Genomic DNA, 27,185 nt, shown 5'->3' with positions numbered 1-27,185 from the left:
ATTTAATAATCTTTTAGCAGAAATTAATGCAACTCACTCTATCCTGTTTCTTCTCCTATGAAATGAAAAACTTTCCTTTTTTGTTCTGATCAGCACCATGAAATAGAAATGGCACACTAATGAAGAGACCACCCATGTTGTCTCAGTTTGATGTTGAATGAAGAATTTTGTAAATGTTGGAGCCTCAAACATTTGAAGATACAGCAGAGTGTTGGTTTTTTTGGGGGGGAGATTTCTTTAGCTTTACAGAGTCAGCAGAGATTTGGTGAGGCAGAGAACAGCTTTTCCAGGGACCATGAAGGAGAGGGCTGACCTGCCAGCCACGGTCAGAGCACCCAGCAGGGACGCAGTGGTGGGCACCTTGGGGCTGGCTGTTGGGGAGGAACTTCTGCAGCACCACAGCTGGGCTGGGAAGAAACACCTTTGGGTGCCAAGATTAAACTGGCTCATTTCTACCTGATAAAATAGTAAATGTATTTCCGGAGCTATAGCTGGCAAAGAGTCTTCATTTGCAATGCTATTGCATAGTGTCAACACTTGTTAGAGGGATCTATTGGAAATACTGCTGCAGTACCTGGAAACCTCACCACTGACAGTGAAGCTGGGCCTCTCATAGGTAGAGTTTAAAAATGGTAAAAAATTGGCAGTAAAATAACACCACCTGCCTTGAAATTCACACCATTTACTGTTGCTGGTAATGGGCCAACTGCAGTCTGGGATGTTTTCAACATGCATGTTCTGAAAATGATTTGAAAGCTAATCTAGAAGCATTGGAGGTGGATTTTGGAGTAGAATACATGAGGAGAGCAAAGTTACCCGCACCTTATTTGGTGGTTGAAGGGAAATGAGCTTTAGCAGCTGTCTTGCTGATTAAAGACTATGAATTTAAGACACTCTGAGAAAAAAAGAGGAGGCTGATACAAAAAACTTTTCAAAGTAACTGCTTATCAATAGAAGCTTTTGGACCTGATTAGTTCTAAAATAGAAATTTAATACTGAGATATGTTGTAGTACAGAGTGAAACTCATTTTAAGTGTAGTCGAGAGAACTTCAAAACAGCTAGGGACTGATGATTCTAGACAGAGATTTGCAAAGGACCATAGGACAGTGAGGTGCGTACATCCCTCTGAATTTCCCTCACATTCCTTGCCTATCAAGCAGCCATGCTTTCAGAATTGGCCACTGTGTTGCATCGGCGAGGTAGCCTGTAGGATATCAGCTGCAAAATAGGTAAGGATGATTCTTAAACATCATTTTGGAATTCATAATCCATTAAATCCACCTGTAAAGCAGCATAGATCCTGTCATCTTATACTTCTGTGCTATGAAGTATCTACATGCCTTATGATGAAGCATGTTAGGAACACAAGTAATTTTCTTACCGTTGCACATCCTTTGTAATTCCCTCTCTCCTGATGTAGATTTTCAAGTGAGAATAACTTCATATCTCTGTTCAGCATGGGGATAGGTGTGAAAGATTTTGATTGATGCATAGAATGAGAGAGCAGAGGACACCTGTGATGTGGGAGTTTGGAGCCCTCCTCCTCTCCCCAGAGCACATGGAGAAATCTAGATCAGGCATGAGCCAAGTCTCGAGTACCTGGAATAATGCAGTGGAATAATGAAAGCAAGGTGGGGTGGGAATTCAGAAAATAGGAGGGTGAATAACTGTGAATCAACAATCAAGAAAAATTGTCTGGATGTTAGCATTATCTGCAGAAATGGGGGAGGATAAGCCTGAGTATTTAGGGAGACCAGAGGAGTTTGGGGGTTATTAAAAAAACCTGCTGCTTGTAAGCCATATAATGACAATGCGGTATTCTCCATTTTAATGATGACTACAGTAATGCTTTTGAATTATTTGCCTCTTAGGTTAAATCTGCATATTAATATCAGAAATGTACAAGTCTCTCTTCTGACTAAATCCTTTTTCTTTGCCCTAACGGATCAAGGCTATTCATGCAAATATACATTTCACTGTGGATTATATCTTGTTGGAGAAATATAAAACTGTTATTTGTAAAAGGTCTGCTGTATTTAAGGCAGATGACTACATAAGTCTTTATAAAATACTCTAAAATGTACATGTATGTCAAAGCTTCTAAAATGGAGATGACAACATTAATCTTCCTAATTGTTTTAGAGTAGCAAAAATCCAGTGGGATAATGTAGGTCATTGAGTTTCCACGAAGTTCTGCTCCTGCTTTCATCCCCTCCTTTTGTTCTGCCCTCGGGAGATAACCAGACTATAACTACCAAAATAGAAGAGGCCTCATTCTCTTTTTTTCTGGCAGAGGTGTAAAAGAACATCACAGAATCACAGAATCACAGAATGTTAGGGATTGGAAGGGACCTCGAAAGATCATCTAGTCCCATCCCCCTGCCGGAGCAGGATTACCTAGACCATATCACACAGGAATGCGTCCAGGCGGGTTTTGAATGTCTCCAGAGAAGGAGACTCCACAACCTCTCTGGGCAGCCTGTTCCAGTGTTCAGTCACCCTCACCGTAAAGAAGTTTTTTCTCATATTTATGTGGAACCTCCTGTGTTCCAGCTTGCACCCATTGCCCCTTGTCCTGTCAATGGATGTCACTGAGAAGAGCCTGGCTCCATCCTCATGACACTTGCCCTTTACATATTTATAAACATTAATGAGGTCACCCCTCAGTCTCCTCTTCTCTAAGCTAAAGAGACCCAGCTCCCTCAGCCTCTCCTCATAAGGGAGATATTCCACCCCCTTAATCATCTTCGTGGCTCTGCGCTGGACTCTCTCTAGAAGTTCCCTGTCCTTCTTGAACTGAGGGGCCCAGAACTGGACACGATATTCCAGATGCGGCCTCACCATGGCAGAGTAGAGTGGGAGGAGAACCTCTCGTGACCTGCTAACCACACCCCTTGTAATACACCCCAGGATGCCATTGGCCTTCTTGGCCACAAGGGCACACTGCTGGCTCATGGTCATCCTGCTATCCACTAGATGCCTTTACGTGGCAAATGAGAGACTGGAAGAAGGAGAAGGACCAAAATGTGTTGTGGAAGTGATGAAAAAGAGAAGAGATGAGGTTAGAGCAGGCGGGCATCATGTGTGAACATAAATCGCACCACCACGAGAGAGCACAGAAGCAGTGAGGTCTCAGATGAGTGATGTCTTCTAAGCTCCACTGATGAGGATCTACCCAGTTCCTTGCTTTCCACTTTCTAACAGTGCAAACAGTACAGGCTGTGGGTGGCTGAGCCGATGTCTGGCTGTTCAGCCATTTGGACACCATGGCTGACTGGCAGTTGTCTGCTGCCAAAAGCAATGCTAACAGCCAAGCTCTGCTTGTCCTCCTGGCGGTCACCATCCTGTATCCGATTCCCTGAGACCAACAGGATCTGCACTATCATCTCCCATATTCCTGTCTCACTGCTGAATGTGGAAGAACTGATTTATGTGTTGTGGGGGGAGAACAGTTGACTGGACCAACAGCACAATCTCTAAACCAGCTCTGCACAAGAAGCTAAAAGTCTGGTAATGGGGAGAGGGTAGAACCATCCCAGCTCCTCTCCCAGGTCCCATAACTAACATTCTACTCTCTTGGTAAGAACAGAAGGGAGAAAAATGCTTGACATTTGACTGATGTGATCCTTCTTCATAATGCTCACCAGACAGCAGAGGAGAAATGGGTATTTAAATGGTTGAGGGGAAGGACTTTGGAAGGAGATTGTTATTCAGTTTCTAGAGAGCAGTGGGAGGGAATGGTAACAAGGATAGAAACTGGAAGAACAAGAAACCCCTGCTGCTAGAATTACCTCAGGCGGTTTACCATCCAAGCTCTAGGACAGTAAGACAGGAATTTGACATTAGTTGTCTGTTAGTTATATGCCGTGTGGACCTGTCGATCTGTGACTGTGGCAACGATGCAATGTAAATAAAAACAGTAGTAGTAGTAGTGTGATAAAACAGAACATTTTTATGACTAACAACATTGGTTATAAACACTTTCAGTTGGAGAGTTGATGTGTCTCTTTTGAAGAATACGGTTACAAGGAGGAAATGCGAATTTTCGGTGCAGCTACAGTAGCAGGTCATGAAAATAAATAATAGAATTCAGCTGGCATCCCAGCTTGTCAGAGAACAAGAATATTGTTGTGTCTTATGGGCCAAATACCTTAGATAAAATGTCACAGTATCATCTCCTGGTGACGTACAAAATCTGTTCATCTAGTGTATTCAGTCATACATTAAAACTCCCGTGGTTATGAAAGAAGCATTACAACAGGTATAACGAGAAGTGTAGATTTAAATTCTTTCTGCTTATCTGTGCTTTTTGTATGTCTCTAAGTGTTAATCTGTGCTTAGGAGAGGAAGAGACAGCCATGACTACTACACTTGCTGGCTTATAGTAGGGGCTCCATCTCAGATGGTTGCTGACTGCCAAAAGCTGGAGTGATCATAGTATGTCTGTCTATCTTGTAAATTTTTCATAAACTTCCTATCCTTGATAGGCGATACTTGGTTCTCTGGACCTTTGATACAACTCAGTTTACCAATTCTTGTGCCATTTTAGGGTGGCATGTGGATATTTTGTTTTATCTGTACATCTTGGCTAGTTTCAAGTGAACCTGAACAGGCCTATTTTGTATTGATGGTCTGTGAAACCAGATGTAAGAACAGGTAAAGATGTAATCCCAAACTGCATGATAACTCACGGAAGATCTGTGTGTTTCTTTACTTACAAGGAGAAGGAGGTGACACATGGGAAAAGCCTAAGCCTTTTGCTTGCAGTTATATTTACTGAATTGGAATAACAAATTTGAGGTTTATTCTTAAACTTTGCTATGCTATGTGCTAGTAGTTAATTGATATTTTGCTAGATTTAAATAGCTGTTTAAATCTCTTCTAGCAAGGTACATCTAAATTATTATTCTGGCTATTCATCACTCTAATAAAATTAGTGGTATATGAAAAATACTTTTTTTTCATTTTGCCGAGTATTTTTGTGTTGACATGAAGTTACTACAGGGAAATTACTACAAATCTGTTTCAAAAGCACTGAAGTTGAGTGAACCTTTTGCAAGTGCTGAGACAAACAGCAAGGCACCCTGTGGGTCTACTGCCACTCAGAACAGCAGCCAGCATTAATAGGAGATGCTTCAGCATTCTGTCTCTCACAGTGGCCAAAGAAGATGCTGATTAAGCAAAGCTTATACAAAGCTTTGTGTTAAAGACACTGGGTTTAATATACCTAGTCATCAGTGAAGTGAAAGTGAACATGTCCGTGGGAAACAGATAACAATAATACTCATGCAGCTTCCCTATTGCCCAAACTACTACCTGTGAGCACTTCTCCCCTTTTCTGCCTCCTCTTGCCTGGGGCTGGCTCTATTCTGTAAACCACGCAATAGCATTTTCATCCTTTTAAATGACTTTTCAAAGTTTACATGCTAATTCAGTCTTTACAATAACAGCTGATTTCTTTGCACAGTCATGGAAGTACTACAATGGAAAAAGAGTTAGTAATTCCCCATGTAGTTGAGTTCTTGAGTGTCCATCTTCAGTTAATTTAAAGGCCTGATTGTTTTAAAGACAGTACCAACCTGATTTTGTTCAGACTTTTGAACCACTTTCAAATGTTTCACCTTCACTTAGCTGAGATGAAGAAAAGCTGGTGTTGTATATAGAAGGGTTTCCTACCTCCTTTCCCCTTGACTGGAGCCATCTACTTCTTCTACTATTTATAAAGGCAGTGTACCAGATTTTGAAAGCTGAGCATCTAGGACCTTCTCATCCAAGGGAATTAAAAAGAAATCTGGGGAAGCCCTAAAAGTTGCCAGAACTGTAACTCCTTAGATGGTTTTAAGCATGACATGAACATAAGACTTCCCTATAGAGTGAAGCAGCCAGTCATGGGGGGAAATGAGTCATTTGCAGTGGGGAGAGGAATGACTGCTGTGCTTCTCAGTGCCGATAATGCAGGGGTTTAAAATGCAAAATGAATAGACTTAAACATCACACATTGAAAGACCTTTGGGTTTTCCTAGCTCCCTGCTAATGCAGAATTTATTTCTGCATTAATTATGTATAAAATTGTGATTCTTACTGTACTGAAAAACTATTAATGGAAGAAACTTAAAGATGTGTTGAGTAGCAGGAAAATGTTTTTTTTCCAAGAAGACGGAGTGTTGTCTACTCAAAACTATGCATGTGTAGCGTAGCATTTTCTTAGCATTTCTTGACTTGTTGGTAATTTTAAGTATCTGTCAAAGTTTCCTAGTGGCATTTACATCTCTGGTCCTAATACTAGGGAGGGAAGAAGAAAGCAGGTGTCTATATTTTTCTTGCCTTGTACTTGGTAATTTTGGTAATTGCAGTTTTATACTTCCTGGTCCCTCTAGAAATGTAGCAAGCTCCCTTGTGCGGAAGAGACAGATTGCTTTCTTTTTACTTGACTGCATCTATATTTTTGACTTGTGTGCCCTACAGGAATGCCAAGGATTCCAAGGACAGGAAAAATAAAGAAAATTGTGCACTGACCTAATTTACACTGATAAACCAGATGCTTAAAAATCTGAGAGAATCTTTTCAAAGAAGAGTATGGTGATATATATCTGGTTGTTCTCATCTTTATCTGAATTTTTCTTTATCGGTGCTCTAATAATACTAAGGAAAGTGTAATTTAAGAGTGAGACATTGACTGTAACATACCATAGGCATACATTGTTCTAATTTTACATTTCTTATCATAGCCTTTAAATCACTCTCATTTTAACAAACGTTCAGCATTTCATTTAATAATAAGCACAAGGACAAGACTCAACAGCTTAAATTCTGGGTTCTGAGGTCCGAATTTGTTAGCTCATTTCTAATTGTAAGGCCTGTGTGAAAAGAAAAATCTTATGCTGTTGCTGAGGTATTTAAAAATTGTGACCTCTCCTGTCCCAAGAGAGAAACTGGATATCAGAATAAGTGAATGTTATGAATTGACTCAACACCCAGAGGTGGTCAGTGTTCATCGCTTAAAAGATCATCCTTCTTGTTACACAGAGTCACGCAGGGCCCATTAAAATGCAATAGAAGTGCTAACTGCCTCTGAAAAGCTTGGCCCAGAGCTCAAGTTAGTTCCCTGCACTGCCAGACTGGGAGCCAGGCAGTGTGCAGCGTTGAGCGTTCGCCGAAGGGACAGAGAGGGATGCTCCGGGGAGGTCACTGGTTCATTTGTGTGACCTATCCCTCACGACATTGAAATGCCACTGCTTGGCCTTTTTACTTACTGGGTGAAGTTCAATTTTGTAACTTCAAAACCTATATGGAGTTTGGGCATTTTAACCGTGACCAGTCAGCATCTCTGGCTTTCTTGACCATCCAAGTCCTTTCTATGATCCAAAAGAATGATTACTCACTGCAAAATGTGAAGGTCATTTATTTATAGGCAGTACTCTGCAAAGCTGTGGATAAAAGAAAAATGGATTTGGCTCTTAGGAGAACTAAATCAACTTATTCACTTAATGAAAATAGCTGTTTTAAGCGACCTGCTGTGTAAAGGATTGTTTTTAGTGTTAGCATCCTACTGGGTTGCAAAGCCTTGTTGCAGGGGTATGTGTAATGTAATTGTTTCTCTGCAGTCATTCCAAGATGATGCGCATTTTAAACATCTCTTAAAAAGCCAGCCCCTGGGGTATGTTTATAAGATTGTGACAAAAGTGTCATCAGCATATACAGTATCTGTAAAACAAGGTTGGTGGAGATACACCACCTCCATTAGGATGTATCTGTTTGTAGTACCTCTTGGAGGAGGTGTGAGATGGAAAACTTTTATTATTCACAGTGGAAGGATAGCTCAGTAAGTCACCGATGTGCACTACTATAATACTAAATGGTATGTCTTTCTGGGGAGAAGTTGTTTGTTTGCTTACGTTTCCCTTGTAAATTCACTCCTGTGTCTGCAGCATTGACAAATAGAAAGTCTTAAACTGCTCTGGGTAATTCTTTCTAATATTAATCAGTTTGACAAAGTTAATTCTTGTCTTTATGCTAGTAAAAACAAGGTAATATGAAGAGTAATAGCTATTCCTTTCAAATGTCTGCCTTTTCTTGGTTTACCAGACTTATGTACTTTTTACATGTTATTATTTCTCTATCCAATCTGTCTCCAGCAGTGAAGTCTACTATATTGTTAGGCTGCAAAAGTAGCCAAGTCAAATAATGTTCAGAATTGCTTTGCTATTAAACCCTTTTTTCAGATTACACAGGTTTTGACTCTGCACTGGACCGTAGGCTGTATTATATATGAAATAACATATGGAGAGATCTGGTAGAGTGCCAAATAGTTTATATTCTTGTTGCAGTTTCTGAGACCAATTGCAAGGATGAGCCAGATCACACCCAGTGCAGAATGATATTGTTGGCAGAAGAATGATTAAGTTGTAGCCTGTGTATGTGTCCTATTTGTGTCACACATTTCCATTTCTATGAAACAAGTCTGTTATAAGTGCACATAGTGCCAAGTGTCTAGTCTAAAGTACATGTCCTCTCTTTGTAGCATTTCAGACCTTCCTTGGGAAAGACGATGTGTCTCATGAAGTAGAAGAAGTTTTGGCAGAGTCTCGAGTCCAAAGAAATACCAAGTTAGTGTCGATACTTCAGCTCCTGAGAACCCGCGCTGTGCGATGGCAGGTCATTACGGTGGTCATCACCATGGGCTGCTACCAGCTCTGTGGGCTAAATGCTGTAAGTGTCCTTCTTCAGGCCATGGCATCTCCTGGAGTGCTCCTTTTTTTCTTCTGATATCTAAGACAACTAGTTCAGGCTTATTTATCTCAGGTATCTCTGTAGCTTTAAAACACCTAATACAAAGTAATTTGTCCAAGACCATTTGAAAGATTAATGCAATTACAACTCTGGTATCTACAAGTTTTTAACGAAATACTAGGAGGGAGCTAGTAGATTTTTTCATACTGTGGAGTGAACTATAGAAACTTTTGTATGGGTGGTGTTTTCTTCTAATTGTAGGATTTCAGTGCTAATGACAGGTTATTTTGTTCCTCATTGTGGATACTTTTTTAAGAAAAGAAATGGAATTACCTTGTCATCCAGTCTTTCTAAGATTTGTCAATGCATAAGTGAAATAAAATGACACTTACAGTAAGAAACAGACTGTTAAAATAATGAAGCGCATCACCTAAAAGAAAAAAAGCAAAGAATGCCACAGCTAAATTTTCAGGGGAAAGAGTTTTGTGGCTTTGAGGATATTTAATAGATGACAGAAATTGTCCAGTATTCTGTGGCAGAACAAAGCCACACTCTCATAGCTTGAGTGGGGGCATGGGGGGATAGTGAGACATGTCCAGTCCAAAATGAATACCAGAGTTGTTTTAAAGTGTCATTAGGTGGCCACTTTGTGAAAATATGCCTCAGAAAAACTATTTCTGTCAGGAAACCTGTGTGTGAAGTTGGCTGTTTTAAGCCTCACCTTTTTTTTGTTATTACTTTTGTTTCTCCTCCCATATAATGCCACTAAACATGAAAAAAAATATTCACACAAAGTTTGCATTCTGAAATGGATTTTTAAAATAGTTCATCCAGGAAAAACAAGCATATGATAAGAGAGGTCAAGAGAAACAGTTGGACCACTTGATTAAGAGACCAGGTTTCAATTCCTTGTCTCTTCTATGTGGTTTTCCTGGCCAATCTTGCTCAAGTCGGCTGAAGCTCAGAGATGAGGGGGCAGGTACAGGTGTGACAGATACTGCTGAGCCCGGGTCCTGGTTTGCCTGGCTGCATCTCTGCTGACCTGCTGAGTGTGAGCCAGCATCAGCAAGGTATAACTGGCTGCGAATGCTTCCTTCGAACTCATAGCTCCCATTGTTTGTTTCGTCTGTAGTGCCCTGTTAGTCAGTCTGGTCTTTTCCACAACTGCCATCTGGGCAGGGCATATGGGGAAGTTGGGCTTCTTTAAGGCGAGAGTCTCAGGTCACTCTTAGGGGGAAATTACCAACTGGCAGGCTTCTGTTAATCATCCTGCTGGTATCTGAGAACACTTGCTTCCTTTTAAGGCTTTTACTTTACAATAAAAATTTGTTTTGCTTAAAAACAGTACATTGGTTGGTTTCTACATGTCACAGAAGTCAATGTGAAGCCCTGATCATATTAATGTATTCAATTATAACAAAATACCAGACAGTCTGATGTAAGTGGACAAAAGTAAATGAATTCGTATTAGTCTCTTTTCATCTGATAAAATTTATCCATGACACATATGGTCCATAATAAATTTGTCTTCCACCATTATATCTCAGTTCTAAAGAAGACACAAAACTACAGTGAAGTTCTCATTGGTGAGCTTTATCTTTTTTTCATATCAAGAAATATACTGCACTGCATATTGCTTTGACAGAGTCATTCCCAAGTGGGATCCCTAGGCTTCTGTGGAGTCTGTCCTTAAGGCAGGGACTGTATTTCAAATGGCAAGAAATCATGCAGGGGGTGAGGGGCCATGCAGCAATGCATGTGTTCAGTATGCAAAAGACCTACCAAAGTGTGCGCTTCACACTTGCTATAGAGAAGACCTGGCATCAGGCAGTGTAGGAAGTATGAGTACGCAGTATGCATCCAGCATGCAACACAGTTTATGTCTGTGTTGTTGCCCGTCTTTTTTTTGTTGCTTTCTTTTCCTGTTGAAGAGTTGAATTTCTTAGGAAGAAATGTATGTAGGGAGCTGGGTGAGAAATAAAAGGACTGGAAAAATGAGTCAATGCTAGAGAGGTCCCTGGTGTGAAAAAGTTTGGGAACACCACTGATAACTTATGCCACGTGTCACTTCAAGCTAAAAGCTTATAGGAGTAAAAGCTTATGATAAGCCAAGAAAACAACTTTCATGCGGCTGACTGTAATCTACAGACAAGAATGCTAAAGTGTTTCCAAACTCACAGAATTCAGACAGCAGAGATACAGCTGTTCCTCGTGGCAGCTGTTTAACTGACCAGTGTGGTGAAGTTTTGCTTCAGCCTGTGAAGCAACAGAAACCCACCATGAATGTTGGAAGTCAGATGTCCCTGTGTTGATTTGGGCTAGACAGTGGTTATATCTGGGGTTTTGGACCTTCTGCCCAATTTTCCACAGCTCTTTTGTTCCAAACCTTTTAGCGCAAATAATTAGCTAACAAAAAACAAGTTAGAAAAATAACTTGAGTGAAAGTAGAGTAATCATCATTAGCCTAGTAAGTTTGTCTCAGTAATATCCTAGAGCAATGTATTTCCCTGTTTAATGACACACAGGCTGAAAAACATTCACTTTTATTGTTTTCAGATGTGTACATCTTGTTAATTTTCTACCCTAATTTATTTTTGTGCTGCTACAGAGGCTAATAACTCAGTGAACCTCATCCTATCTTTGCTATGCCAGTTTTTTAATCTAGCTGTGTTACTACCACTCTTGCCATCAATGGTCAGTCACGCTCTTGTGTAAAACCACTTGTGAAACGTCTTATGTTCTAGTTGTTATATTTTGGCAAATTGCATTCGGGAGTTGGCTGCTTAAGTGGTTCTTCAGCCTCTTTCTTCTTGTTCTCTTTCAAGGTCTGCATAGCTGCATGATCACCATCATTTTTAGCTCTACCTGGTATGCAAAACTGATATCAAGAATGAAATGCCTAAATTTCATGGTTTCTAACTTCCATTACATGAATTTTTCAATCTTGTAACTTGTAGTATGGAGAAAAAAATTACTTTTATCACAGTTTTGTGGTACCTTGTTTTCCTTACAATCACTGGGTAGGGGTATGGGAGGTGAATATGTTGTCAGAGTACTGGGTCCCAAAAAATTCATCAATTGTAAACATTTTAGAGGGAATTGGGAGCTGATCTTTGGTTTTGCTTCAGTCTTTGCTCTGTATCAGCAGGCCAATGAAATGCACAATTAACACCTGTGCACGCTACACAAAGGCAGATTACTTCACGTAGAGAAGTTTGCTGCTATTGCTTGTTGTCACTGCATCTGTTCTGGTGAGAGGTGATGTGCCAGCAGTAGGCATAGAAGTGTTAAGTCAGCTTTTCTTTATCTGTAGGTGATATAGGTGACTTTTTAGTCTTTGGTGTTTTATTTTACTTTTATGTAAAATGAGTTGGATTTTCTTCTTTGATCTGGGACAGGCAGCTTTACTGAAGAGCTAGTTGGGAATTTCAAATTACTTTTTTTTTTTTTTTTTTTTTGCAAAGCTCCTGGGTTAGTAGCTTGATGAGCAGATGTAGCATGTGCATAATAAGCTGGCAGGCAGCAGGGTTTTCCTCATGAGATTAAAACACTTCCATTCATCGTACAAGCCTTTTCTTTAGCAGTGCTCACCCTGTTAGGGCTTGCCACATGGACAGCATATGGAAAAAAGTACCACTGCTACTTTTATGTTTAGTGCCATTATTATCTCTGGCTTTCAGTTTTGTTGTCGCAGGCAATCAGCTGTGGTTTAGAACTTTTATTTTCTTCTGATAATCAGTTGTTTCAATTGTTTTTCACCTTCTTTAGTAAATCAGTTATCTTTTCTCTCTCCAAGGCAGTCTATCCTTGTTGTGTGCTTTTGGCAGCCAAAATCTTTGGCTAGTTCTTTGTTGTCACCTTGAGTCCAACATAAATATCATGTGGTTTTCAGACTTTATTTGTGGTGTGAATGGAGCTCTGGTACTTACCAGACTTGTTATTGTAAAGTATTACCACTATATATTCTCTGTCTGGATATTATCACCACTGGGTATGGTTTTACTGACCAAACACAAAAGTCTTCCTCTACACTGGTAACCCTCTGCTCCCTGGATTTCTGTCCGTTAATGATAGCTCCTTCTAGCCTATGATTCATTTCATCCTAAGAGCAGATGTTTACTTTTCACCAAACGACTAACTTTAAAAGTATCTTTTCTTTCTGTTGATAATAGAGAGGTTAGGGTGGTGGCTTGACTGTAGATGTCCACACTGCAGTGAGGTTAAAAGTGAGATAAATCTCACACCTTCTGTCCAAAAAGGAGCAGTTTCTGCAGTGCTTCTCATCATCTCTTTCCTGTTCTCTCCTCTGTTGTTAAGTGCCATTGAAGTATTCTTTAAAGCCACACAAACTTGCTTTTTAAGCAGTGTGGCTTAGCCACATGAAACCTATTTGTGTATCCTCTTGTTCAGGCTTAAAGTGAGTTTCTTTGATTTACTCCTAAAGTGAATTAAGCTAAATTGAGTTAAAGCTGCTTGTAATTCTGCCTGGGTCTGCAGGCGGAAGTACAGAAGTGTTGTGACTAATGCACCTGAAATTTGCACCTTTCCTTCATTTGTTGTCCTGCCCAGCCCTTGGTCATTTGGGAGTGCTTAGTGTTTTAACTAGTCTGGTCTCTGGCAGATCAGATGCTTGAACTGAACACCGATATATTGTAGTTCAAGCCATAATGATTAATAACTGGTTTTCTTCTCTCTGATATAGATCTGGTACTACACAAACAACATTTTTAGTGAAGCTGGGATCAATCATGAAACAATCCCCTATGTTACTCTAAGTACTGGTGCTGTTGAGACTGTGGCTGCTGTATTTTCTGTAAGTATGGTTATAAAAATCCATTAACATGCTTGATATTTAAATTACTGGTTTTATTTCCTTATACAGGTTAAAATATAAACAGAATAGTATATTGAGGATTAAGTGTAATGGCTGCTAAAGCAATTGAAATTATTATTTCTAGATTTAATCCTAAAACCAGTTCTGTGGCTTGGGATTTTTTTTTTTTAAGAAGATGCTCTCTGGTTTTGGTTGCATAAAAAGTTGGTAGATCCTGAGGTGCTTTGTATAAGTGAAGAGGAAGAAGGCAGGAACAGCAAGGCCTGAAGTATATTAAGTGATAACTCATAAATGATTTCACCTGGTAGAATGACTTTACCTGGTAGCAGTTTATTCACATCTTGGAGTCTGCTCATGTGCCTGCTGGGAAGCAGGCAGTGTTGCTGGAGAAGGCTCAGGCATAGTACAGCGAGTTGTGTTCAGTGCAGATTGCAGAAACAGCCATATGTCCTACTGGGTATGTTTTAATGACATGTTTTCTATACCAGCTTACAAAGAGTAAGGAAAATTCTTCAGCCGTTTAAAAATATGGGAGTAAATATTTGTAACCCAGCTTGTTGGAAAAGTAAGCCAGCGCGCTAGAACAAGATTGTCCCATGTTATGTTAAATTCTGCTATCTCATTCACCAAGGACAAGCAGGCATCCTTTCATAACACATGAGCTCGTGAGCAGGTCGTATACCTTTGCTATGCACTGAACGTAGAGGAAGATGTTAATAGAAAAAACTATCCATGCACATGTTTTCTCTTTCCTATTTCAAAATGGAAAAGTTGACTAGGAAAAAAATATACACTAAATGAGCAAACTAAAACTGAAAGTTTTAGTAGGGGAATACACCATTAATTGCTGAAGGAAATAAGTTTCTGTTTGCACTGCAATAAATAAGAAACAATGGGAGAGGTCTTTGGAATGGAAAGTTGCAAAGAAGTAATACTCTTTTCTTTCTTTGTTAGAATTTTACCTTATCGTCATATATTCTATACCAACTGTATTTGCACAATACTAGACACACTGGACAAGCATTTTTAGATGTCAGAAGAATGGTTTTGGCAAAAAAATCCTTTCCAGTGGCAGAGCAACTGCTTATGACCTATATATAAAATGTTAAACTAAATCCAGCTATCAAGTGTATTTTCTTATAGTCTAGGGCATAAGGGCTGTCAAAGGTCACAAAGATCTTCTTCTGATCTTTGCAAATTTCCACAAATCTATTTTTGGGTAAACCATCTTGGTTTTTTTCTTTAATTAAAGGGACATTCTTTTTAATAGGTGGAAATAGTGAAGTATGAAAATCCCTACCTCTTACAATTTCTTTTTTGTGATACTGTAGAAATGCTTCTTTGTTTAAGATATATGTAGAAATAATACAGATAATTCTGCCAGTGATTTAAGTGAAGAATACACCTCCTTTTTGTGGAAACATGAAAATTGCATGGAGATGATTCCACGATATTGAAGCCATTCTATAAATAGGGTCTGTCATCTTTTCAGTTCCTTCTGTGCTATCAGTTTGTGGGGCTTATGCAGAGCACATTGTTCATGCATAATGAGGTGGATGTGTCTGCTTTGGTTCCGGGTATGTGTGGTACCTTTTTTTATGCCCAAGAGGAGTGTTTTTAATACTTTTCCTGTTTAAGCTACTTGCTGTGCCTCTGGAAATGCTGACGTGTTGGTATCTCCACTCTCTTCAAATTTGCTCTTTCAGTTCAAGAGAAATGCTGCTTTGTAGCCTTAATTTTGTTTCAGTAATCTTCCTTGCTGCTGTTTAAAGGAACAACAACATTAATTTGTTTTTTTAGTTAAAGGTTTTGCAGTTTCTCGTTTCTACAAGTAAATTCCTCTAAATTTTTTTCATGCCTAGAACTGAGGATGGGGGATTTCCTCCCACTCCCAACCTCTCAGCTGCTCTTTTTGCCTTTTTTTTTTAATGTATTTGACAGCATTAAATATTAAGTCAGGTGCATATGTCTTATGTACTAGTCAGAAGGAAGAAGGGAAGAAGCAGGAGAAAGCAAGGGGAGAACTTAATTTTCCTGATTTTTTTTATATATTATGCTTGCTAGCAGAAACCAGATTTTACTAACAATAAATTCCAGGATTTCAGTAGATACTCCTATCAGTAATAGAAGTAGAGGTTTTTTTCTTGTAAATGAAACAGTTTTTGGAGAGGTCCACAATGAAATCATGTACCATCTCTGATCCTTATTCATATATTAGGTGGTCATGAGAGCCTGTGCCTCAGTAAGAATACGTGGGGTTCATCCATTGCTGAGCCCCATATGAATGCTAAAGGAAAAGATTGAAATAGATGCATTTCACAGAGATGCAAAATAATATTTAGGCGATAAAATATCATTCAAACTGTGGAAAAATTTGAGTGTCTCCCTTTAACATGTCTCCTGGGAGCAGCAGCATAATAGTAATAATGTTGATGTGGTCCTTGAGGAAAGGCAAACAACATCTCATCCTTTTTATAGCTCTCTGTTGCCTCAGATGACTTGGTATGCCTGCTAGTAGCATGCTTTGCCTACAGCTCCATCCCTCTTCTTCTCAAGCAAAAGCCGTAACGTAACATAAACAAGACATTGAAAAATTAAACACGTGCATCATCGTTTTCCTTTCATTCGTATAATTAGGCTGCAACTCCTGCTTATACCATCAGTTCCTAGTTTACTTCATGAAATACCTGTGTTGTAGCATTGCGTACTTGGTGCCCTAGCTTCTCTCTGGGGAGACCATGTAAACTTTATGTATGTGTTTCAGTTAATTGTAGACTTCTCTACCCACTGTACTGAACACAGTTTCAGTTTAGAGATCTGTCTAGACTTTAATGAGAGAACCATTAATTTCAGTTTGCTTCTGAAGAAGTTTGGTATCCTCTAGAATGAAATACTGAATAGATCTACTTATAGATGTGCTGTAGCAGTAAGTTATCTAACCAGATGCTGTGCTTTGAAGCAGGATGGAATATACCTAAATAATTCCCTGGCAAATATGTGTTTATTAGAAGTCTATTCTTTAAATTCCACAGTAAGGGGACTCCACAAACTTAGTTATTCTTTAATAAGATTGGTTACTGTGGCTTTTTTGTAATTTTTAGTAATTAAGGTTAATTTAATTTAGTTGTCTTACGCTTAGTGGACAGAAAGAACAATTTGCTAGTGCCTTTCTTTGACAAGGCAACAGGCTGAATGGAAAGAGAGACAGAAGTAAGCAGGTGAAAGATTCCTCCCCCCCCTTCCATGAAACCAGCATAGAATAAAAGGGAATGTTATTCAAATTAAGCATCACACGTCCAATTTTGCCATCTGTGGCACCACATTTGGTCTTTATATGATGTTCACAGAAATAGACTAGCTATGACTATATTGAGAAGACTATGCCTTAAGCATTTCCCATCAAGGTGTTACTAATGTGCATTCCTAAGCCTGTGACAGAGACAAGCCGTGCGAAGCCTGGAATGAGTTAAAACATAATTCAGTAGTAGACCATAAAAGTATATAGGAAGTCCTTTGCAGTATCACGCGGAAGTCAAGGAAGCCAGCTTTCTTAGGTGAGATGATGTTATTCTGCTTTGGGCTGTCATGAGAAAGGGCTCTTAGACTTGTTCTGTGTTTCTTTTAATAGAGCTTAACATACAAGAAGGGATTCCCTGCTTAGGGCATGGCATATCTTAAAACAAGGGTACTCCAGACACTTCAGTAGGTATTCTCATCCCTAACACATTTCCTCCATGGTATCCAAAGGGTAATGCAAGGTATCTCCATTGAAACTCTGTGGCTCTGCTGGGGTCAGAACAGGAAGAAATACATTCCAGTGACAGCCAGTCACAGCAACCGGAAAAAATGGGGTGACAAATACTTTAATCTTGAGGGTTCTTAGGAAGTTTTGCTATAATCTGATTTTTAGTAAGACTTTTAATGCAGTCCCATGTGACATTGTTCACACTAGGTCAGAATCAACCTTCACCTACCCATAATCCCCACTAGACTGTAAGTGGAGTGCAAGAATCAGGCAAACATGGCGTTTTCCCCTTTTTTTCCCTTCACCCTGACAAGCTGTTGCTCAAGGAGTATTTTGGCCTTTAATAGCCTGGATAGATTTTTTCTTTGAATTTGTCTACTTACTTTTCAACTTTTGTATGTTTTTAGAACCCATAGCATCCTAAAGCAGTGAATTTCACAGTTTTTCATACATATTGTATGAAGAAGTCCGTCATGTTGAGATTAGAGAATATAAAATACAGGAGGTGTGGGCTGGATGAAATGAGAACAGTGTGGATGCTCAGCTAACTGCAAAACTATTCTTAGAGAGTAGCTATCAACACTTCACTGTCACACAAAGAAATATCAAGTAGGATTCTGTGCTGGTTTGTCCTGGGTCAATTAATCATAAAAATATCCATTAATAATATGGGAGAGGTAACAAAGAGCCTTTTGTAATCAACTGTCATTCAAACTCTCCAAAGGGAGAAACTCAAAAGTATTTGCAAGAACTATGGAAGCTCATAAGAAATTGGACATGTGGCCTGAAATCGGTAAGATGAAATTCAGCAAGGAAAGGCACCCAGTACTGCACTTTGGGAAGGAAAAAATCATATGCACAAATACAAAATGTCATGTGGAACTGTGTCAAAAGGCTTACTGAAGTCAAAATCTATCGTGTTTTTCGTTTTCTTTCTATCAACTCACCCTTCTCCCGGACAGTGAAAGCAGTCACACCGATCTGCACTGAGCAAATCTGTTTTGACTGTTCTTATCACCTTACTCTTCTCTAGTTGCTGTCAGACTGTTTAATTGGTTAATAATTCATCCTAGTGTTTTGGAAGCAAGGCCCTCTCTTCCTTCTCCCTGCGGAATGGAAGATAGGTGCTCCATCTGCCCAGATCCAGCACTCTCGGATACTGCTATCAGCTCTCAAGATTTCCGGGATTTTCATTAACCATCATTATGAAAGCCTCGTTTTAACTAATAAATTGTGAGGTGAAAAAATAGTCTTTAGTCAATATGCTACTGCATATTGATTTGAGGGGAAAAGTTACCTGGCACCTAAGACCATTACTTTTATCCAAGGAAGATATTTATGCAGCTCATCATCTATAATTTTAAGAAGCCATAAATAGTTGCCTACGTGAGCGAACAGTTGGCTTCCAAAATTGCCTACCACACTAATTTGTTTTGCTGATATAAATTTTCAATTGCTGAATTTTTAGATTATTTACATATGCTTTGCTCAGTCCTATGAAAGCACTGCTAAGTATGTCTAATAAGTGAAATCCAAAAAAATACTCGGTGATTCATTTGGAATATAAGATACTGAATTCTTTCAGATGCAGGGAGTCACTAGTTACTCCCTAGTCACAAATACATCCTCATTTCAGATCTCAAATGTAAATGCGTGCAATCTTTATGGAGCAAATTTGTGAGTGGAAAAATACTCAGATTTATGTCACTGTATTGGGCAAAATGTAATCAGAAAGAATGAGCAGTAGAAAAGAGATACTGACCAAGCAGCTTCCCAGGACATGATATTTGCCGACTGCTGGAGTGCGTGTGGGCACATTTTCACCGCAGGGGGAATTGCAGAGTGTGACTGTGTTAATGCACGCTAGCTTAATCCACAAGTGGTCAATGGGATTGCTTTTAGACAAAGACATTATTTGTTCTTAATCTTTTTATAACACTTGAGCTTTTGGATAGACAAAGATTACATTTGTTGAAGTGATGATGTAGTGCCTTCCATGAGAAAAAGTCTCCTTATGAAGGTCTACCTTACAACACCACTCCTAAGACCCAAGACATAGTGGGTTAGAGACTGTGTTTGTCTAGTACAAATCCTTCAGCAGGATATATTCAGAAATTGAAAGTTTTAAAGACCTATGTCCTGCTTTCAAGTATTTAAAAAAAAAAAAATTGAGAAAAGTTTTTCCCCCAGTCTATTCAAGATGATCTGCGTCAGGGCATTCAAATACCATCATTAGAAAATAAAGCACCAGCATGGTAATCTGTCATAGATCAAGGCCAAGATCTAGTCTAGCTTTTATAACATGAATCTGACACAAGACAAAACTTAGTGCTTTTAACAAATCATCAACTGAAGGAGCTTTGTTTCAAAAATATCTACAATTTACTGAAGTGACACAATAGGAGTAAAGTAATGGGGGTTTTTTTGTGCTACCCTAAGGGCTGTTCCCAGGCACTGCTGAGGCAAAAGTGGCCGGCAAGAGTGAATCCCTGCATGGGCTATGCCTTGGTCATGCTGGTCTGACAGGCATTGAGTATGGAGACCCTCTTTAGTGAATGGAAATTTTCACTGCCAAGTGAAGCTGATTAAGGATGCTTTACTGCAAAACAGTTCAGACTGAGCTTAGAAACTTACCAATCAATTCCACCCTTTGCTGATAGTAATCCCTAGCCTGGTACCTACAGAAGATGTGTAGGATCTTATCCTGTCATGGCATTAACACAGATATAGGCAAACTGATGTGAGAGCCAGGGTAGGCAGAGATTTATTTAACGCTTATGTTTACTTGGTCAGACTTGGTGCTAGGCCTCTAAATTCCAGTTTAGGCACTTAAACAAAATAGCCTGTTTCTTTGTTTTATGACTGTATAATTCATACAGTAGACAAATGGAAATACATAAAGATATGAGTAAAAAAAACAATTTACAATTTATAACCCTCAGTCTTCTGTTCCTCTCCTTTTCCTGTATGCAAGATACTACACATTGTGTCATAAATAGACCTGACAGTGATACGAATGTGATTATCCATTTTAATCCTGTTATTTAAAATGGAAATAACACAGAGTTAGCTTGTCACATTAAGTCTGAATCTAGACATACCATCTTACTCAGACCTATATCCAAAATACATGAGAAAAAAAGTGTGGCTACTCTTGATGTTAGCATGTAGATCAAACTTTACAGAGCTGAGACATCAAGAAAATCTAATAGTGTTTTCTTAGTATAATTTAGGGCCAGGAAATAAGTAGGGAATAGTATTCAGTGACCGCCCATTTGGGCTGTAGAACTGGCTTACGTATTCGTTTTATCCAGAGAAGCTTGTCTGATCTTTTTCAATGCGCTCTGCTTTCATTATGTCAGCCCCAGTATCTGCAGCTGACTTAAGTGAAAAGATTAACATTTGATTTTTTAACTTTATTCGCAAGTGTTTTCTGCCAGACAAAAGTCAGTTGTGTGAAGTGTTAACTTAGTTTGCATATCAGTTGCCTTATCGCCGTTGTTGAGAGAATTTTGATTGCAGTATTTTTTAACACGTTTTCAGTAATTTGAGTTGTGTTAATTACCATGACTGGATATAGGCTTCTACAAATGCATGTTTATGATCACACATAAACAAGTATCAGCCTACACAATTTCGCAAACAACTCAGCATGCTGTCACAGAAAACAGTTGTAAGACTATTTTTTTGACTGTACTTGAGCATATACTGAATTTCTTGTTACTTCATTTACTTACCATATAGTATATTTTGACTTGTTATAGGCCTTCAGTAGGTAACAGTTACCAGTGGATAGCAGTGGAGCATTCAGAACTATAAATACTTGAAAACTAGTGAATCATCTTCCACTTCTTATGAGTCATAAGCATCTTAGTGCTTAGGCAGCTGAGAGCAGTCTCGCAATTACAGGGCCTGGTTGTCGTGGGGGATTTCAACTACCCTGATATTTGCTGGGAGGCCTACTCAGCCAGCCATCCTCAGTCCAGGAGGTTCCTCCAGTGCGTTGGTGATAACTTTCTGATGCAAATGGTGGATGAGCCAACTAGGAGAGGAGCGCTGCTGGATCTTATCCTCACTAACAAGGAGGGTCTGGTTGAAGAGGTGAAGGTTGAGGGCAGCCTTGGTTGTAGTGACCATGAGATGGTAGAGTTCAGGATCTCATGTGGCAGGAACAGAATAGCTAGCAGAATTGCAACCCTGGACTTCAGGAGGGCCAACTTTGGCCTTTTCAAGCAATTGCTAGGGGAAATCCCATGGGACAGGGTACTAGAAGGTAAGGGGGCCCAAGATAGTTGGTTAGCATTCAAGGACTGCTTCTTCCGAGCTCAAGATCAGAGCATCCCAGCAGGTAGAAAGTCAAGGAAGGGTACCAGGAGACCTGCATGGTTAAACAGGGAACTGCTGGGCAAACTCAAGTGGAAGAAGAGGGTGTACAGATCATGGAAGGAGGGACTGGCCACTTGGGAGGAATATAAGTCTGTTGTCAGAGGATGTAGGGAGGCAACTAGGAAAGCTAAGGCCTCCTTGGAATTAAACCTTGCAAGAGAGGTCAAGGACAACAGAAAGGGCTTCTTCAAATACATTGCAGGTAAAGCCAACACTAGAGGCAATGTAGGCCCACTGATGAATGAGGTGGGGGCCCTGGAGACAGAGGATAAAAAGAAGGCGGAGTTACTGAATGCCTTCTTTGCCTCTGTCTATACTGCTGGAGGCTGTCCTGAGGAGCCCCAGACCCCTGAGGCCCCAGAATAAGTCAGGATAGAGGAGGAATCTGTCTTGGTAGATGAGGGCTGGGTCAGGGACCAGTTAAGCAATCTGGACATCCATAAATCCATGGGCCCTGATGGGATGCACCCACGGGTGCCGAGGGAGCTGGCGGAAGTCATTGCTAGGCCATTCTCCATCATCTTTACTAAGTCGTGGGCAATGGGAGAGGTGCCTGAGGACTGGAGGAAAGCAAATGTCACTCCAGTCTTCAAAAAGGGCAAGAAGGAGGACCCGGGTAACTATAGACCGGTCAGCCTCACCTCCATCCCCGGAAAGGTGATGGGACAACTTGTTCTTGGTGCTGTCTCTAGGCACATCAAGGACAGGGGGATCATTAGGGGCACTCAGCATGGCTTCACCAAGGGGAAGTCATGCTCAACCAACTTGATAGCCTTTTATGAGGACGTAACCCAGTGGATAGATGATGGTAAAGCTGTGGATGTGGTCTATCTCGATTTCAGTAAAGCGTTTGACACGGTCTCCCACAGCATCCTCGCAGCTAAACTGAGGAAGTGTGGTCTGGATGATCGGGTAGTGAGGTGGATTGTGAACTGGCTGAAGGAAAGAAGCCAGAGAGTGGTGGTCAATGGGACAGAGTCCAGTTGGAGGCCTGTGTCTAGCGGAGTCCCTCAAGGGTCGGTACTGGGACCAGTACTATTCAATATATTCATTAATGACTTGGATGAGGGAATCGAGTGCACTGTCAGCAAGTTCGCTGATGACACAAAACTGGGAGGAGTGGCTGACACACCGGAAGGCTGCGCAGCCATTGAGAGAGACCTGGACAGGCTGGAGAGTTGGGCGGGGAGAAATTTAATGAAATATAACAAGGGCAAGTGTAGAGTCCTGCATCTGGGCAAGAACAACCCCATGTACCAGTACAAGTTGGGGGCAGAGCTGTTGGAGAGCAGCGTAGGGGAAAGGGACCTGGGGGTCCTAGTGGACAACAGGATGACCATGAGCCAGCAGTGTACCCTTGTGGCCAAGAAGGCCAATGGCATCCTGGGGTGTATTAGAAGGGGTGTGGTCAGCAGGTTGAGAGAGGTTCTCCTCCCCCTCTACTCTGCCCTGGTGAGGCCGCATCTGGAATATCGTGTCCAGTTCTGGGCCCCTCAGTTCAAGAAGGACAGGGAACTGCTAGAGAGAGTCCAGCGCAGAGCCACGAAGATGATTAAGGGAGTGGAACATCTCCCTTATGAGGAGAGGCTGAGGGAGCTGGGTCTCTTTAGCTTAGAGAAGAGGAGACTGAGGGGTGACCTCATTAATGTTTATAAATATGTAAAGGGCAAGTGTCATGAGGATGGAGCCAGGCTCTTCTCAGTGACATCCCTTGACAGGACAAGGGGCAATGGGTGCAAGCTGGAACACAGGAGGTTCCACATAAATATGAGGAAAAACTTCTTTACGGTGAGGGTAACCGAACACTGGAACAGGCTGCCCAGAGAGGTTGTGGAGTCTCCTTCTCTGGAGACATTCAAAACCCGCCTGGACGCGTTCCTGTTTGATATGATCTAGGGAATCCTGTTCCGGCAGGGGGATTGGACTAGATGATCTTTCGAGGTCCCTTCCAATCCCTAACATTCTGTGATTCTGTGTGATTCTGTAGTGGGTTTTGCAAGTTAACAAGTTTTGGATTTGTATAATCATAATTAAAAATGAAGTTGTTGTCTGTTTATGACCTCAAAACCAGCATCTTTTTCACCAGGGAAATTTGCTGTTATAGAAGACATGTTAGATCTTTCTTTTCAAGTGTTTGCTGAAACGTCAGAGTTTATCTGAGCTTTCTTTTCCCCACCAAGAAAAGGGGAACAAACAGTTCCACAGAGAAATTTGATGTGCTTATGCATTGTCATAGGTTTTCTTAAGAAATCCTCAAAAATAAATCATATTGAGAATTTAATTTTAGTTAGAAATACCGTAAACCTAAACAGCTTGACGGACTGGCTGTTGAAGTGTCTGTGTGCTTAAACGATTCAAAAAATCTTTTTGGCCTTGGTGAAAGATGGTGCCTCCTGAGAGGCTTTTCTGGTGTGGATTGGCTCCCAGTTGAACAACTTCGATCTGCCAGTGGGTCCTGGGATGCTTCTGCATTGCCTCCTGACCAGCAAAGCCACAGACTCATGTCTTTCCATGCACCCGTGCTGCCTTTCACAAGACCACAGCTTTTTAATTTATAACCAGGTAGGGAGCATGGTTTTGATTGTTGCGCTTGGCTTTTCATGAGCTTGACTTGGTGTAGTATCCCATTTCAGCAGACTGGTGTGCCTCGTTTGAATCTATGCCATAAGCAGATGTGTTTTGTTGGGTTGGAACTGATGATACAAGAGGTAGGTCACACATATGAACAAATTAGAGGTGTCCTTAGCCTTAAAATGGAAGTAGGCATTTCTCTCCTTGTAATTGTGCAAGTTAATCATGTCTAATTGAGAAGCCTTCCGAGTCTGTGTTTCCTAAATTTATTAGAATTGTCAGTGTACTTAACTTCATGTCAACTTTGGAAATGATTATAGGATTCCCAGCAATTCTGGTACATCATAGTGTCCCCGTGAATAAGGACAAAATTGCTGCTTATTTTTTCCAGTGAACAAAGTTGATCCATTCCATAAATCACAAGAAATGTCACGAAGAATTGTAATTGTAAATTCTTTGGGGCAGAAACTGCAGGGAGTGCCCAGAAGCTGAAGCATTCAAGTTCCTCATTGCTACTGTATTAAATAAATAGCAATGATGAAGGCTTGGGAAACCTGGCATCAGCTCAGGGAAAAGAATGACTGTACATGGATTTACTTTATTTCTTCCCAAATTGTCTCCGAGTAAAAAAGAATTTAAATATTTTAGAAATGACTGTTCTCTTCTGTGAAAAGGATACGGAGCCCACAGATCTGCTGTAACTGTATCTGTGCTTGGCTGGTCTCAGTTAAAACTGGGAGTGTCTCACCAACCCACCTAGATTTGCCCAAATATGTCCACACTACTTATTCTCAGTGTATGTAGGCACAAGTGCATGCACACGTCTTTTCGGAGGACTTAGTCCAAACTATTCTCCCTTACTGGGATTTGCTTTACTTTGAGCTTTACGACAAAAAACTATCTATCTATATCTACCACTTTTTTCCAATGTTTTGCTCTGTATGACAGGCATCTAAGAACCTTATTCCTTCTAAAAGAACATTCATCCCTTACCCCCTTTTAATACAAAACCCACCAGCTGTTGTAACACCAAGGTTTTTAATCATTACCACCAATCCAGAATTGAAAAAAATAAGAGAAATTCCTTGGTATCTCAAATTACATGCGCAGCATCTATTGCTGAACGTGTAATTCATATCAAATTACATGTGAAGCATCTATTGCAGAAGTCTGTCTTCTTACGGACCCCTCAGATAACTTTTCATCCCTCAAAGCCATTAAAAACTGTCTCTTGGTTAAGTGTATGTGTAGCTACATGTGTTTGTAAGATGGATTCATTAATCATAGTGGAAAATACTCGACATCTTGTACAGGCTTTGACAGTGCAGCAGTTGGAGTTTTGGAACATTTGGACCCCGTGAACACAATGTGAAATGTTAATAACATCAGTGTGGGTCTATTTTAAACACGGCTCTGAAATAAATTCTATTATGGAAGCTATGGAAACTGTCAAAATGAGTATATTTCCTCATTTAAAGTAATAACGAATGGTAAAGCTCACCCCATAGCTGCTTTCCGTGTTCTGCAATGTCACAGTGTGTGTCTCTGCCATGGAAGTCCAGCTCAGCAGGGTACAGGCGTGTTTTGAAGCCTGTCCTAAAATCTGCTGGTGAACCTGTTGCTGTGGGAGAAGCGCTTGCCACACAAGGCGTTTCTTCTCAGGGTGACTTCATACTTTCCCTTAACACGTTTCTTCATTTAGTCTGGAGAAGAGGAGGCTGAGGGGAGACCTTACCGCTGTCTACAACTACCTGAAAGGAAGTTGTAGCAAGGGGGATGTCACTCTCTTCTCCCAGGTAACAAGCGATAGGATGAGAGGAAATGGCCTCAAGTTGCACCAGGGGAGGTTTAGATTGGATATCAGGAAAAATTTCTTCACTGAAAGGGTTATCAAGCAGTGGAACAGGCTGCCCAGGGAAGCCGTTGAGTCACCATCCCTGGAGGTATTTAGAACACGTATAGATGTGGTGCTTAGGGACATGGTTTAGCGGTGGACTTGGTAGTGTTAGGTTAACGCTTGGACTCAATGATCTTAAAGGTCCTTTCCAACCAAAACAGTTCTATGATTCTTCTAGGTGCTCACGGTAGAACAGTGTGCATCGTCTCCCAGAATTAAGGGTATTGCTCCAGATTTCATTTTAGTTGCTCATTTTATCTTTTGCTCGAGGGAGGTGTGAAAGGGGGATTTTAGTCTCCAGTAAATAATGATGTGGCACAGTTGTGTGATTCTGACTTGAATCACACAAGGTTACTTGACATGATACATTTCAGGCTTTATTATTAAAATCTTTTATCCTTCTTGTAAGAAAGCCAATTGTAATTAGCAATTACAGTAGTTATCAGCAGGAATAGTACATTAGATATTATGACCTAAAATATATATATTAGCCTATTTTAATGAGTCAGACTAGCAAAGAAAAGACAGTTCCATGTTACGGCTTTTCAAGAATCTCTTCATTGTGTTCTGCTCTAGCAGATAAGTATTCAGATTTTGTGATTGCTTTCAACAAAGTTGATTTATTTTCAGGTGTTAAATAAATGCAAAATGTGTGTGAGTGAACAAATATCAGTGTTACAATCCCCTGTCTGAGAATTTTTCTGATGAGTGGATTTGTTTTTTCTGGCTATTTCAATTACATTAAGTATCCTAGATCATGACTATGTTTTTTCTGTGTTTGGACAAAAAATAAATTAAAAATAAATTTTAGATTAATAAAAAATTACTTAATCTATGCAAAAAAGTTCTTAAGCTTAAATTTTAAGCCTTTTAAGCTTAAATTCCGAAAGATGTTGAAATTAAGAAATAGTCAAAACGTTTGAACTTTTTGACATTTAAAAATGACATATTTTAAGAACATTATTATAGGAATTTGGTGCAAATTTGTAAGCAGTTCAACCAATGTAGAGTTATTTCTCCC

The 27,185-nt window shown here is 40.1% G+C and overlaps 1 protein-coding gene across 4 annotated transcripts in view; it reads left to right on the top strand.

The window, feature by feature from the left end:
* Window positions 1–27,185, top strand: part of SLC2A9 (solute carrier family 2 member 9) — a 112,920-nt gene that overhangs the window by 43,934 nt on the left and 41,801 nt on the right. For all 4 annotated transcript variants that reach the window (XR_011048360.1, XM_068402785.1, XM_068402786.1 and 1 more), the window contains 2 exons: window positions 8,523–8,710; window positions 13,434–13,544. Coding sequence is in view for 3 of the 4 variants with exons in the window: in XM_068402785.1 (XP_068258886.1) it covers window positions 8,523–8,710; window positions 13,434–13,544 (299 nt within the window). In the remaining variant the exon portion in view is untranslated. The remainder of the gene's footprint in view (window positions 1–8,522; window positions 8,711–13,433; window positions 13,545–27,185) is intronic.

The sequence above is a fragment of the Nyctibius grandis genome, chromosome 6, assembly GCF_013368605.1.
Source record: "Nyctibius grandis isolate bNycGra1 chromosome 6, bNycGra1.pri, whole genome shotgun sequence".
NCBI lineage: Eukaryota > Metazoa > Chordata > Aves > Nyctibiiformes > Nyctibiidae > Nyctibius > Nyctibius grandis.
The sequence above is the reverse complement of the archived record's forward strand: the minus strand, read 5'-3'. Positions and strand labels throughout refer to the sequence as shown.